The 14,905-nt window shown below is 45.1% G+C and overlaps 1 protein-coding gene across 1 annotated transcript; it reads left to right on the top strand.

The window, feature by feature from the left end:
• The first annotated feature begins 487 nt into the window (after positions 1–487).
• On the top strand, positions 488–11,932 carry PLET1 (placenta expressed transcript 1). Its single transcript, XM_068988102.1, has 4 exons — positions 488–701; positions 5,130–5,331; positions 9,374–9,435; positions 11,622–11,932. The coding sequence occupies exons 1-4, from the start codon at positions 518–520 to the stop codon at positions 11,930–11,932; spliced, it is 759 nt and encodes a 252-aa protein (XP_068844203.1). The 5' UTR covers positions 488–517.
• Positions 11,933–14,905: the final 2,973 nt, after the last annotated feature.

Below are 14,905 nucleotides of genomic sequence, written 5' to 3'. Positions count from 1 at the left end.
AAATCCAGAAGTACAGTCTTTCCAGTTCTGTGATAGTCAGAAAATGAACTGGGTCAGGAGGATATGTTCGATTCAGGAGTATTGGAAACGGTATGTAATATTCGATTTTTAAAAAAAGTGCTTTAATGCCTGAGTTTCCTACACAGAGAAGAATGTAGTTTCTACATGGGCCAGGTAGGTTATGATTACTCAACTCCGAATCTCACTTTGCCGGTATTAACTCCTTCCCATAGCTTCCTTCACATATCAGAGGCTGAGGTGAATGAGATGCAAAATAAATCATGATCAGTACATTCCCCTTCTTGAGTGAAAATGGAACTAGTAAAGGGTCACAGAAACTAGGAGAGATTCGTTCCTGGTGATATCTTGCGCCAAATTCCAGAAGCCCAAGGGAGGAGTGGGCAGGACATTTGCATGTATGACACCGCCCGGAAGATCCAGCCCCAGAGCATATAAACAGGTGAGTTGTCGCTTTTACCTAGTTCCAGGCTCAGCAGTTTGCAAGCAGATTGAAACCATGGCGATCCTGAGGTCCCCGCTTCTGCCACTGGGGTTGCTTCTTTGCCTCTGGCTTCTGTGTTCTCCAGCCAGCTGTACAAATCCCTCTACCCAATGCAAGCCATTCTCGTGGGTCACCGCCAAGAAACCCTCAGTAATCCACATCAACCCAGATGTCTATAAGAGCAACACACTCTACACGGGTAAGTAGAAGCCGTTCTCTCTGCTTTCCTTTGTTCTCTGAAGGGAGATCAAGCCAGAACTGCAAGATATACCCCTCCATCCCTGCTCAGTGACACACACAAAGCATGTGTCTTTGACCTGGCTAGGAGTCGATTGCAGAAGAAGGGAGAATGAGAATGTGGGAATGGGTGGACTGGCTGGGACACTTCCTGCACGTCCCCTCTGTGAAGCTGAGCCACGAGAGTCAGGATGCCCCAACACTCAGGTTAAGTGGGTTGCAGCAAGAGCACAACTGCAACAATTTCTCTCACTTAAATAAACTGGATTTAAACTGTATTTGGGAGGGGGAGGCATTTTTATTATTTTAAGAAGCAATAATTGCCCCTCAGTTTGTAGTCTTTTCCCATCCACTTGATAAAACAATGCCACCATGGATGATTGTATACTGTGCAACTCCAGGAAACACTGTTCACATTCAGTGTATGGGCAGAACATCTAGTGAGTTAGACAGGGAAAGCGCTACTGCCCCACCTGATAAATGAGGAGTCTGAAGCTGAGAGAAGTTAAATGACTTGCTCAGGGTCTCACAGCTAGTAAGTGGCAGAACTGCCTCTTGAATCTTAGTCTTTTCATTCTGAATCCAGCGCTTTTCCTTGGTGTGCCTAAAACTATTATATAAACATCCCTTTGGGGATCAGTCAGACCTACAAGTCAAGGCAAGTGCTCTCTAATACAACTTTCATACTAACAATGAATTTAATATGGTTGTTTACGTGTACCAATACATTTAGCCCTCACAACGACCTGCTGAGTAGATGCTGTTGTCATCCCCTGTTTGTAAATGAGAAAACAGGCGGAGATGCCAGGGAATCACTCAGGTCACAGAGCTACTTAAATGATGGACCTGGGATCTGAACTTGAGCTTTCTAGCTTCAGAGACCCTTCTCTTAATCACAACCCTACATACCCCTCAATTACGGGAGCGAGAGCTAAGACATCTTCCTGTGTTCTGAGTACTGATCTAAGAGGAAACGCTAGTATCATCTGCATTTTACAGATGAGAACTGAGGCACAGGGGAGTTAAAGTTTTACCCAAGGTCACTAGTAGATTGTACCACTAATATTCGAACCTAAATAATAGCCAGGAGTTGTCCTCCTTTGTCCAGTCCGGCTGTCCAGCTTCAGAGTCTGCCTCCTCAGCTATCATGTTACCTCGCCTCTGTTAGAACTCTCACCAAATTTTGCAGAGAACACGGGGGTGGTCCCACACCCACGATCCACAGATTCTAGGCTTGAGCAGAATGACTGTCGCCTGCCTCCACACACTCATTCTGGCTAGTCCTTTTTCCTGTTTGGTTTCTTTTTTCCTTTCCCTTGGGGACTGTCACTAGGTGCCTCAGCTGTGGCAAGGCTCCCTATGTCTGACTCCCTCGGGCAGTGGATCCTGTTCTAACCAAGGCAGGGAGGATGACCCTGTGATTCAAGATGAGGCCCAGCAGGCGCGGCCTTGTGTACGGGGAAGAGTGGGAGCTTGCATACAGGGAAGGATCTGGGTGGTCAGAGATCTCTGACTTAAGACAACAAACACATCACGAGGTGAGGAATCTTGCTGTTGAAATGGAAGAGAAAGAACACTATCTTGTGAAGACGCGAAGGGTGTGGGTGGGGCAGTTAGAGATGGGGGTGGCAGAGAAACCTTCTGAAAGTAGGAACACAGGAGAAAGAAGAATCGAAAGATGATCTGGAAGACGATCCACAAGGGAACGTGCCGGATGCGATGGACATGACATTTACCGAGGCATCAGGGACCAGAAGCAGAAACTAAGACTCATTGAACATCTGCTATGTGTCATGCACTTCTCCAAACTTCATCTGATTTCCTCTCAGTACAGAAATGTGCTAAAGCTTTGTGAGAAACTGACTCACTGTAGGAATGATTTAAGTCGAGAGTCAAAATCCTATGCCCTTGGATATGTGATGTATCAGATTCCACACCTGGAATTACACAACAGGCTGCATGATTTCCTTGTGTCATTACAGGACCTCACTGGGATCCCCAGGACTTTTGGGAAGACCAAGTAAATGTCCACACAGGCCAACTGCTTCTCCTTATTTTTAAAAAAAAATTTTTTTTTCAGGGTTTGTGTTAACATCGGTGAGACATGTATAAACGGTTTGGCAGGTTTCACGGTGCAGTTGCAGCTCATGCAACATCATAGAACAGGTTCCCTGGGTCTGCCTTAATATCAGTCAAAGAAAATCGTAAGGCAGTAGCACTTATAATACATTATAATGTGCGGGGTTAGCATCTGCCTCTGTTTTCACTTTGACAGGCAAGAGAAATTTAACTTGCTTGCCTTTTTTTCCGGAACCTTCAGCTTTAAGGTACTATGCAACACCGGATACACAGCTTTTGAAAAATCAGTGAGCAGCTACTTAGTGCTTTCCAGGTACCCAGCACTGGATTGCCCAGATCCACAGGTGAAACTAAAGTGCAGAGTACAAGCCAGAATGTGATTAAGTCCTCAACTCTCTAGTTAAAGGCGTACATGATTCAGGAGTGAGAGGGAAAGAGAGCAGGATCTTGGAGAGTAAGTGGGGGTGAGATGTGAGATGAGAAGGAAGATTCCAGGCAGGCACCAGATATGAACAAAGGTGAGCGGCAGGCAAGCCAGGTGCATCTGCAGAACAGAGGAAGCTTCGCTATCCTAGAGGAGGGGTAGAAACAGCAGAGTGAGTGGGGTTATGACAGTCACGAGAGCTGTATGCTGGGTGTTGGGAACAACAGAACAGAAGCAGAAATATAAAACCAAAACTGTTTAGAGGCTCTAGAAAGAAAAGCACTTTGAAGATTTTGGACAGATGTGGGTCCTCAGGTGGCAGCCTGAAGGGAGGGGGCCATGGAGGTCAGGAACCTGAATAATACAGATAACTAGGAGGGATGAAAGAAGGGTATAAACCAGAGAGAGAGAGAAAGCAGAAGGACAAAGGCAAGCTCAGAGCCCCCCTCCCTTCCCTCACCCTCCTCAACAGGACCAAGACAGGCTTGATGATGACTGGATGACACTGTTGCTCATTAGTATCCACCCCACCACCATGTATAGGTATTAAGGACAAATATCAGGTTCTAGCTGAGCAAGTCAGGGCCAGGGGATCTGGCTCAGCAACCTTGACTGGCAAAAACAAACAGAACAGAGAACTGTTTCGTGCTAAGAATAACGATGACAACTTATCCAACACCCACCAGTACTAAAGTTTTTACATTCCTCTCTTCACTATCTCAAGAACCTTTCAAGATAAAGTATCATGATCTCCATGCAATGAAAGATAATGTCATTGTCCTCATACCTAGAACCAAGCCTATTGCAAAGCATAGATATTTGTGGAGTGAATGATGGACAGAAAAGAAACCAAGGATCAGAGGTGAAGTGACTTGGTCTTAAATGCTAGGGCTAGGATTCAGATCCAGGACTGTCTGCTCTTATCATGCTACATGATCAGTTTTCTTTATTTTGTAAAGGAGAGGCTGTTGAAGGAATTTGGGGTGGTTGGGAGGGCGCTAGAGAATAATACCCTTAGGACTGAGAAACTTGTGCAGAAGGGATCTTCTAAGGGAGGAAATGGACACACTGAAATACTCTCTTGAAATTCCCTCCCTAATACACTTTGGAATGCTGAAAATAGTATGTGGAATTCACAAGTATCTGTGGCCCACGCCACTGTGGGCACACGCTGGGCTAAGTCAATAGGTAAGATTCACTGAGTAGAGGGGATCAGGGAACCCTATGTGGTTATTTGATATTAGGTGCTTGGATTAGGGCCTCTGGGTCTCAGACCCCCCCTCCTTTCCCTCACCCTCCACAACAGAGTCCAAGAACATCAGCATTTCTGGAGCCAGCAAATAGGTTTTGTTTGACTAGGCAATAACAGACCCTTATTTCCTGAAGCACTTCCCAGGAGGCCCACTTGAGCTTTTCACATACATCTACAGCTTCAATCCCCCCACTTCACTATCATGCCTCTCACCCACCCACAAAGGACAGAACTCTCATCTCACAGATAGGAACAGGACTCAAGAGGTTAAAAGTCAGCCAGGATCTCATCCCTGGTACGTAACAAAGCCAGGACCAGAGCACAGGTCTTCTTTTGTCCACCTTTTCCTGTAGAAAACTTGGAAAACACACAAAAAGGGAACTAGGAAGAAAATAAAAATCATCTGTAATTGCACAATCAGGAAATCCTCCTAGCTAATATTGATGTACTTCCTTCCAGATTTTTTTCAACTTATTTTATATTTGATAAAAATGGGACCATACTTTATTTACATACTACTATTTATTTACATACTACATACATGAAACTTTCTTTTTCATATTTAATTTTGATTTTGTGACCCCATCTCTCATCTCACTGCACAGACAGCTGACTCTTTCCGTATTTCCTCCTAGTGTCAACTCACGTGAGTCACGATATTATCTCTGTGGTCTTGGAAGCACGGGACCAGTACCACTTAGTCACTGGCTCCTGGCAAAACCCCAGCCACTATTGTGAAGGCAGAGCTGAGTACGACTTGAAGGGTAATTTCAGCACGCTCTTCGAGGCAAAATGGATGTCTTCTAATTCCACGGACATAACCGCAGTCAAGATAAAGTAAGAAATGATCCATAAATGATTTGCTCTGGGGCTTTACAATTTCATATTGGGTTTGTACAGTTTTATACTGACCTTGGAGGATTCAAAATACGATCCAGATATGATGTGAAGAATTCAGTAGCTGCACTCCTTTTCTGCCTCACCATTCTTTGTCCTACCTTTTATCTGCAAAAGTTTATACATCACACACACACATACACACACACAAACACACACACACACAGACACAAACACACAAGTTATGCTCAACATAAACAGAAAAAAAACTAGTGTTAAAGAAAAACCCAGAGCTGGAGAGTAGTTAAAGCAAAATGAATGAATGGATGAATAAACACAGATTTTATTTGGGACTATTGCAATACGAGAAAAGAGAACTCAGTATAGAACCAGTCTCAGTTCTGAATACAACATGGGCAAGTGTGAATTTATAGCCAGGGAATGGGGTAGGGGGTGAGCGGATGGAAAATCAGGAAGAGGAAACATCAAAACCTGTAAGAGGGACTCTGGCTAAACTGACCTAACAGGATTCCTGCTGAAGGCAGGCCAAGGTGATCAGATATCATCTGGGGATAGTAGAGGATGAGGAATTCAATCAGATAATAAGGGTGATCAGATATCAAGGGTGAGAGGTTCTTGCTAAATTGACTTATAAGGAGTCTGGCTAAAGTTGGATTTTACAAGGAAGTGCACAGATGGGTAGTTGAAGGTTCTAGAACCCGACTAAAGTTTGGATTGAGAAAGAATCCATGTCATCGGCACCCAATTTGCTTCAAACTCTCTATATTCCCCTGCTACTTCCACCCAATTCACTCCTATTAGTCTGGGGCTGACAGAACTCCAGAGCCAGACAGGGTTGGGGGCGGCAGTAGCAAATAGTTAAAAATAAAGACACTCATCCTGAAATCATCTGGCTACCTTGGCACTGCCCTCTCTGCTAAGCCCTGTGCAGCCCTTCAGGAGATATGCTAAACTGAGGGTGCAGAGAAGCTGCCTGTAGCTAAGAGCCTGCAGGACGGGTGCTCTTAGCCCCACTGTTATTGAACCAAACCCTCCACTTGCCTGCTGCAAAACGCAGCCGATGTACTGACACTGGGTTGTGATGAAAGAAAGGATAGTGTTTACTGCAGGCACTGAGGGAGGAAAATGGGTGGCTCAGGCACAAAAGACCTGGTCTGATGGCCCTCAGGGAAGGTCCTTCAAAGGCCACATTTGGGGTGAAGTTTGCAAGGGGCATGACTTTCTTCTGATTCACTGGTGGTGGTGAGGTAACAGAGTGATGTTTCAGGAGTCTTAATCATCAGCCTTCTGATTCCAGACAGTCTGGGGTCTGTGTGCCTGTGGTCAGCAGGTATGACTACCTGGGCAGAGGGTGGTCTTAGTTTCTGAAGAACAACGCAAAGATATGTGTGATATTGTTATGTGTATCCCTTGAAGAGAACTAGGACTCTTTTATCACTGAAGTATGGTTTCTTGTCTGTCTTTCCCTTGTTTCTGCCTTTCCTTACTTCCCTAATTAGTTACTGATGGGTCTGCTCTTTGGAACTCAAGGAGGGTCTAGGAAACTAAAGCCTTTTTTGACAAGAAATGGGGGAGTATGGAGGGGGTTTTGTACCAGAGCAGGCCTCAGGGTCCTGCTTGGTTTTAGTCTCCCCTTTTCTTTGATATGTCTCAATCCTAAGGGGCATAGGAATAGGCAGAAGTGTCGGCATAAGAAAGAGAATAAAGTTTTGGATAGAGAGGTTAGTCATAAACTCAGCAGGGGATCTCAGTTTTAGCGGGACTCAGTTTCACCACTACACAGAGAATCATTTTTGAAAACAGATGCATTTTGGAAATGGCTTGCTAGCAGAACGTGTGATGACTGTACGATAAAATTGGCTTCCTAGTGTCCCACAAAATGGACACAGATTCTGAGGTGAGGCCACCAGGGACTCGCATTACAGTTTAAGAGAAAATTCCTCTCACTCCCAGTTAGGGATTTGTTTTCAGGTTCTCATCAAGGACCAAATGTGGCGAGGTCCTTATACTTTCAGACTACCCTTTTGTACTGAAAGGGCAGGTCTGACCATCAGGCCATGTCCACTACGCCCAGGTTTTTGTAGACAGTGATGATGGTTGTGTTATCAGGCTACTCCACCCTCTCCTGCCACACCCTGGGCCTGGTCAAACCTAGCTGTTTCTGGAGCTCTGGAGGGGGTACTGTTATGTCCACAGAGTGACTTGCAAGGGTAGAATCCAAAGGAAGCTGCTACCACCCAGCCTCACAAGGACAGCAGCCTTTTAGAAGCCAGCCAGGACCAATGAGGGCAATGACTTTCCTTTCATCTCACCTCCTTAAGTCCTCCACACTTCCTGCAACAATAGATGGTTTACGAAGTGCACATGCAGCGTTGTCTGACAATGCCTTGCTGTGCAGCGAGGCTGACGAGGGAAGGGAGATAGCACCTGGGCTAGAGGAAGCCCGCTGTGCTGGGTAGGGCACAAAGGGGAACAGGAGGAGGTTCCTGCCCAGAATGTTACAGCAAGGACTTGGGAGGCAGGGCCTACGCAACAGTAATGACTGAGCTCATACGTCACTTCCTCAGAAAGCATTCCCCGAAGACCCACATCAAGTCCCGCTCCCAGTTTCCTTACTCTCATCACTGCCTCTGCTTCATCCAAACATGTGTCACAACTGTGACCAATTACTTGTCAGTCGATTATTTGTTCCAAGTCTTTCTCAAGGAAGGGACTCGAAGTGCCACCAGGGTAAGAACCAGGTTCGCGCTGTTCACCACTGTCCCCATAGCACCAAGCACAGGGGTTGGCATGCAGTGCACTGTCTTTAACTGTTAATGTCTGGACAAGATTGTTGCTGTTCAGTCACTGAGTCGTTTCTTACTCTTTGTGACCCCATGCACTGCAGCACGCCAGGCTTCCCTGTCCTTCACTGTCTCACCGAATTTGCTCAAACTCTTGTCCATCGAGTTGGTGATGCTCTCCAACCATCTCATGGACAAGAGCCTGATATAACAACAGAGCCACTGATATGAGAACAAGAGACCAGGCTGTACAGCTCATTTAACAGACACCGAGCACCCCCCATGATGCTAAGTGTCAGGCATTGTCAATGACAGGATTGGCCCTTGAGGAGCTGGCCCTCCAGTGTGAGGAGAGGCACACAGCTGGGCTGTGCAGTCTCCCTGATGCAGACCTATCTGGGTTCATGACAACAGGGGAAAGCAAGGTCATAGAGGCCACTGTTGCGTCTGTGGGCAGATGTGCCTGGGACTAGTATTACAAGCAGAAAGACTGGCCTGAACAAAGACTGCACTGTACACCAGCCTGTGCGGAGTACAGGGTGGTGGAGTAGAGGGAGGGAGAGGAACGGACATGAGCTCGTCTGGAGTAAGATTGTGGAGGTTCTTAGTCAAGCCAATATAGAGACGATCACCACTGAACGATCTCCTAGATGTGCTATAAAGTTGTCCAGTCACTAAGTCCTGTATGACTCTTTGCAACCCCATGAATGACAGCATGCCAGGCTTCCCTGTCCTTCACTATCTCCCTGAGTTTGCTCAAACTCATGTCCATTGAGTCAGTAATGGTATCCAACCATCCCATCCTCTGCCATCCCATTCTCCTCTTGCCCTTAATCTTTCCCAGAATCAGGGTCTTTTCCAATGAGTCAGTTCTTTGCATCAGGGGGCCAGAGTATTGGAGTTCCAGCTTTAGCCTCAGTCCCTCCAATGAATATTCAGGGATGATCTCCTATAGGATTGACTGGCTTGATCTCCTTGCAGTTCAAGGGACTCTCAACAGTCTTCTTCAACACCATGGTTCAAAAGCACAAACTCTTACATCCATATATGACTACTGGAAAAACCATAGCTTTGACTAGACGGACCTTTGTTGGCAAAGTGATGTAAATAAAGTGATGTGCTTATAAAGTATGTGAGCAAAACAGGAACTAAGAGGTTGGGGTCCCCTAGGAAGGCAGCCATGTGAGCTGAACTTGCGAATGCCTCACCATTAACTCTCCTCGATTTGCCCTCCGCAGCATCTACTCTCTCAATTCCCTGAGGCGTGGTGAACTTACTTCCGTAATACTGCCGAGAAATGGTAAGTTCCTCTGCAGCCTATTTACATACCTGGCAGTGAAATCCATCAGCCTGGAAAACAATCTTGCGGGTGCCCTAGGAAAAAAGTCTACTTGTGCCTTACCCAGATACCAGCTGAGTCTTTCAGCATCTTGAGATCTCATAAGATAAGCTCAACCCTGTGCCCTGTGGAAAACGAAAGCTGGTTCCAGCGGGTCTTTTATTCTCACGGTCACTTGTGGCTCCAGACTCCAGCTTCCTCAGGAGCTCTTTCCACATCTGCAGGGATATGTTCCTTCCTCAGTTTCTATAATAATCCCCCCTGGCACAAAGCCTTCATAGGTATAGCAGACCTTACTGAAGAGTTTAAGGGAGGAGAAGAGGGATTTGTATAAAGAAGGGCTGATAACAATGAGAACCAATAATGCCACTAATTCTCAAGGTGGCCTCTGGCCTCCAACACAACCAGAAATTTCCACTTACATTTACCAGGCTGTCGTCCTCAACTTCAAACCATCATGAGGCTCCTTGCCCCCATTCTCTCCTTTCTCTGCCCCCTTCCTTCTCTCTTATCTCTCTCTGGGAAGCTAAAACGAATTCAAGAAACAGGTTCAGAAAAGATAGGTAGCTTGCCAAAGGCCACACAGAAACTAACAACAAAACTAGGACTCAAATTCCACATCTTATACTTCTTTCCACTTTTCTTGAACTTACATTAAAACTATAAATACACTCTTTTTTAAAAAATTAAGTTTTAAAATACAAGCTTCAGCCAAGAACAGGAAACATTAGTCTTTCTCAGTGCCCAGATAACAGGTCTTCCCCAGGAGCCCTCGAACACTGAAATACATCTAGTATGCTGCCCATTTTCCAGTCAGCCAAGCATTGCAAATGTGGTCAAAGACATACCTATTTTCCACAACAGATGTTAAAGTGATCATGCCAAATCAAACTATGTTACAAAAACATTAACTGTTTCTTTGGTGGCTTCCCTTTGTGAAAAGATTGGGATATTAGTCTCTTTCCAGGACATTTTCAAAATGAACACTCATATAAATACAAGGAAAAGAAAAAAAAAGCTTGTTTCTAGTCAGGACCCCTTGGTGCTCAGTTCCTCAGTCGTGTCCGACTCTTTGTGACTCTATGGACTATAGCCCGCCAGGCTCCTCTGTGCATGGAATTTTTCAGGCAAGAATACTGGAGTGGGTTGCCATTTCCTACTCCAGGGGATCTTCCCGACCCAGAGATTGAACCCATGTCTCATGTGTCTCCTGAATTGGCAGGCTGATTATCACTGAGCCACCTGGAAAGCCCCCCAGGACTCCTTAGCTCCACACTAATAAAATCAAGATTTTAAAAAAATAAGGAAAAGAAAGCATTTGTGTTCAGAATTTTGGCTCAGTGGTGTGCTAGAGAAACATTTGCCCTGAGGAAATGCTAAATGAGAGAGACAATGCCACAAAGCTGGAAGGCACTTCCGGGTGGGCAGAATGCATACAGGTCTGAGCAAATTACTGGGCATTTCGCTCCTCCTTCTTTAGAGTCCCTTCCGTGGTTCACTCAGACCGTTGGAGGTGTCATTGCCAAGCTCCAGCTTTCTAGGAGCAGACAGCCTGCCAGGGATATAGGCCTAGCTTTCTCTGCTTCTTTGCAAGGCAACCTCAGAGAACCAACATGTGGTCAGATCACCGTGAGAATGACCAGTGCCTCAGACACCACAAAAACGGATTCATGGGTTTGGACAGGACTTGTTTACACTTCCTTGAAAGCAGAGTCGGCCATCCTCAGGTCGGAATGGTGTCTAGCTCTTATAACCTTTGAAATTAGCAAAAATTAAACATTTGTACTGATTGATCAAATATAATATTAAGGACATGAGGACATTTGAGGGCAGACTACTTTCCCAATAGCAAATTCGGTAGTTATGTAAGTTCAGTATAAATTCCTTCGGTAGTCATATAAGCTCAGTATAAATTCCTTCTTCCATAGATCCTAAGGTCAGAGTGTTTATTTTTTGATCCTTGACATTCTGCACCCCCTGGCTTCCCTCTCCTCTACACACACTCCACCCTTGAGAAGCGGCCATTGAACTGTGCCTATGAACTCTGGTCCCAGCATTCCGTCACATTAGCCTCCTTTCTCTAGGGCCCACTCATCACTAAAAAGAGATTCTGATGCCACTGTTGTTGTTTTTTTTTTTTTCCCCAGGGACACCCTCACCTGTGACCATCAAGCAGGTCTCAACCAAACACATCATAACGACTGCAACCCACAAACCAACCCTGCCCCACCCGAAACCGACCCCACCCCACCTGAAACCAACCACAGCCCAGGAGAAAACAAACACAACCCACCCCAAGACAACCAATACCCTCCCCAAGACAACCACAACCCAGCACACGCTCCACCCCAAACTAACCACAACCCACAAAAGCTCAGCCAACAGAGCCTTCCTCAGCCCCGTGAGAGAGGCCATCCAGATCCTGCTCATCTTTCTCACCAGCACACTCCTCTTCTAGAAGCAAGCGGAGGGAATGACTGCTCCTGGCTCCGCTGCACCCTTCTATGTTCAGTCCCAACCCAGGGCTCTGACCTGTGTGAATGACCTCTGTGAATGATTTGCGCTCTCAGATGTAAAACTCTCCTGCCACTGCTTCAGATCCAAATGGAGACCTGAGGGTCACCTAGACCTGATCTAGGTATAACTTGGAATTCTGGCTCCTCATTAAACGTGCTGGCAGCCAGTTCCCTAGCCAATCTAAATTTCTATTTAGATGTAACACCAGTAGCATCTAAAGGGCAAGAAAATAACAAAGTACCATGTCTGAGTAGCCAAGGATAATAGAAAGGCATTCTTTTCTGTCATACCAAATAGACTGTACCTCAAACAAGAATAATGAATGTGTTAAATTCAAATATGTCTTTAATGAGTGATTCACTGAAAATACAGAAAATGTCATCTAATTTTATTCACTTATGTGAGCATTAAGAGGAAATCAATGGATTTAAAATAGATAACTAATAAAGACCGGTTGTATAGCATAGGTAGCCCTACTCAATACACCACAGTGACCTATATGGGGAAAGAATCTTACAGAGTGGATATATGTATATGTAAAACTGATTCACTTTGCTATACACCTGAAACTAACACATTTTAAATCAACTATACTCCAATAAAAAATTTTTTTAAAAACCCAGTGGAATGGTGAGAATGTGTGTTTTTAAGGCCAGATAAAAGAGTAAAATTTTAATTTTTCTCAGGTGCAAATTGGTCATCTTTTCCCCTCATGGTAATTTCCACTAAGACAAAAGGGCAAAATGTTTATAATACTCATAATGTAATATAAAGCCAAAAAAAAAAAAAAAAAGCATGGCATTTCCAATAAAAAGCAACCACATTTTCTTTTAAAAGTTATGCTAAATTCCAGGATGCCAACATTCAGTGACTGGGTGCCAGCTTCCAGCTGGCCTTTCTCAGGGACAGCTTCTGTCAATCTCTTCTTTTTCCCTATGAATAGGGCATACTTTACCATTTTGTATGTCTTTAATTTTTGTCAAAAACAACATTTTGAATATTATAATGTAGTAACTCTGGAAGCCAGATTCTGCCTATCAGGGAATGCTGTTAAGGGCTGCAATTATCCATTTGTCTAGTAAGTCTTCTAAACTGATTTTGCAAATCAGTTGAATGTGGTCACTGAATGTGGTCACTGAAGTCTCTTTTCTGTTATCTCAGTGGCCAGCCAGTGACCTGACAGATTTTCATCTATGTCAAAATCTAGCAGCCTCTTTCCTCATTAAGCATTCCCCTAACAACTGGAGTTCAGAACAAGTTGACCCTGACAGATTTTGCTAGCTTAAGGAAGGTCTCTCAGTGGAGGGACCAATTCTGCAAGGTCCTTCCTCTACCATTTCCTATGATGCCACTTGGTAGCCACTATGAGTATTTGCCAGGCACTGTACTATGCACTTTATGTGGCATCTTCTCTCTTAACCCTCACAACAACCCTATAAGATATAGCCATTCTACAGAGGAGGACACTCAGGCAGAGAGAGAGAGAGAAATAACTTTCCCAAAGTAACTCAGTGAACAGGTAGTGAAGCTGGGTGTTGAAGAGTGGGCTACACCCACTTCAGAGCCTGCACCTTTACCTAGAACACCCTAAGGGCTCCCTGAGCAGCTCCTACATCACCTGGGATCCCCCAGAATAACCAGCTTCCCTGGGTCAAATGACAAGGAGAGGGTATGGGTGTGTCTCGCTATCACAACAAGCAGGCTGCGTGCTCCAGCAGTGCCCCTCCGAGCCTCCACTTCTCTGCCACCATCTCCAAGAGAAGTTGCAGTGAGTAGAACCCTAACCCAACAAGCTAGGAATGAATTTCACATTTGTCATTCATCGCCCAACCTGATGCCTCAGCTCAGATTCACTGTGAAAGGTGACAAATACTGGAGCCTCAGCAAAGACACTATCTGAAACTGGGAAATGTTTAGACTCAAAGAAATCTGGTGTAGATGAATTCAGACAAGCAATACAGACGTATCTGAGCACTGGATTAGGAGGCAAGAAACCTATTAATTTCCACTTCTGCCGCTAAGTAGAAATGTGACCTTAAAGAAATCACTTTACCTTCTTCTGCCTCAGATTTTTTATCTGTTAGATACAAGGCTGGCCCCCAGGTGATATCTCAGTCCTCCTCCAAGTGTCAATTTTGATTTCTTGGTCACACCCAGACTAGTTCTAAGGGTCTAGTCAGAGATGCCAAGTAGGTGTACCTTATGTCATACCTGACTGATTGGCAGAGGCTGCTGGGAACACTGTGGAGGATTCCAAAGCAAAATCTAGGATCAAAAATTCTTCATATTCAACTAGTGATATCTTCCTGGGGTTCAGGAGGCAGGGATTGAAGCAGAACAGGCTCCAAGTATTTGCCATTCTTGGTCACTCCTTAAGAGAATCCAATAAGTGGTCAGCACGTCGCAAGCAGCAGAAGATTAAAGGAGTATGTACACTCACGGTCTCAGAAATAGCTACTCCTGATCCTCACTAATGGGAAAGTGATACACCAAAAAGAAAAAAAAAAACACAGGCAATGACAAGGAAGCCCACAGGCTGCACTTAATGCACAGAAAGAGATGGACAGTTTATCGCTCCCACCCTCCCTTGCCCAACCCTGTTCTTCCATGTGCGTGCTTTGTTTGCAGCTTCATGTTTTGTAAATTCAGTGCATTCTCATCCGGTGTCAGAAACAGTAACTGCCTCCGCATTTAAGGGAAGTGATTATTCATTCTGAGAAAGTAGTAGAAAGAAAATTGTGCTGTGCTGCGCTCAGTCATGTCTGACTCTTTGCAACCCTATGGACTTCCGCCTGCCAGGCTTCTCCATCCACAGAATTTTCCAGGCAAGAATACTGGCGTGGGTTGCCATTCCCTACTCCAGGGGATCTTTCTGGACTAGGGATCGAACCTGCATCTCCTGCGTCTCCTGCAC

This window comes from Capricornis sumatraensis, chromosome 16 (genome assembly GCF_032405125.1).
Source record: "Capricornis sumatraensis isolate serow.1 chromosome 16, serow.2, whole genome shotgun sequence".
In the NCBI taxonomy this organism is placed as follows: domain Eukaryota; kingdom Metazoa; phylum Chordata; class Mammalia; order Artiodactyla; family Bovidae; genus Capricornis; species Capricornis sumatraensis.
This window is presented reverse-complemented; position numbering and strand designations above follow the sequence as displayed.

Coding starts and splice junctions, on each gene's coding strand:
- PLET1 (XM_068988102.1), top strand. CDS start 518: ATGGCGATCCTGAGGTCCCCGCTTCTGCCACTGGGGTTGCTTCTTTGC. Junction 702..5,129: donor GAGCAACACACTCTACACGG/GTAAGTAGAAGC, acceptor ATTTCCTCCTAG/TGTCAACTCACGTGAGTCAC. Junction 9,436..11,621: donor CGTAATACTGCCGAGAAATG/GTAAGTTCCTCT, acceptor TTTTTTCCCCAG/GGACACCCTCACCTGTGACC.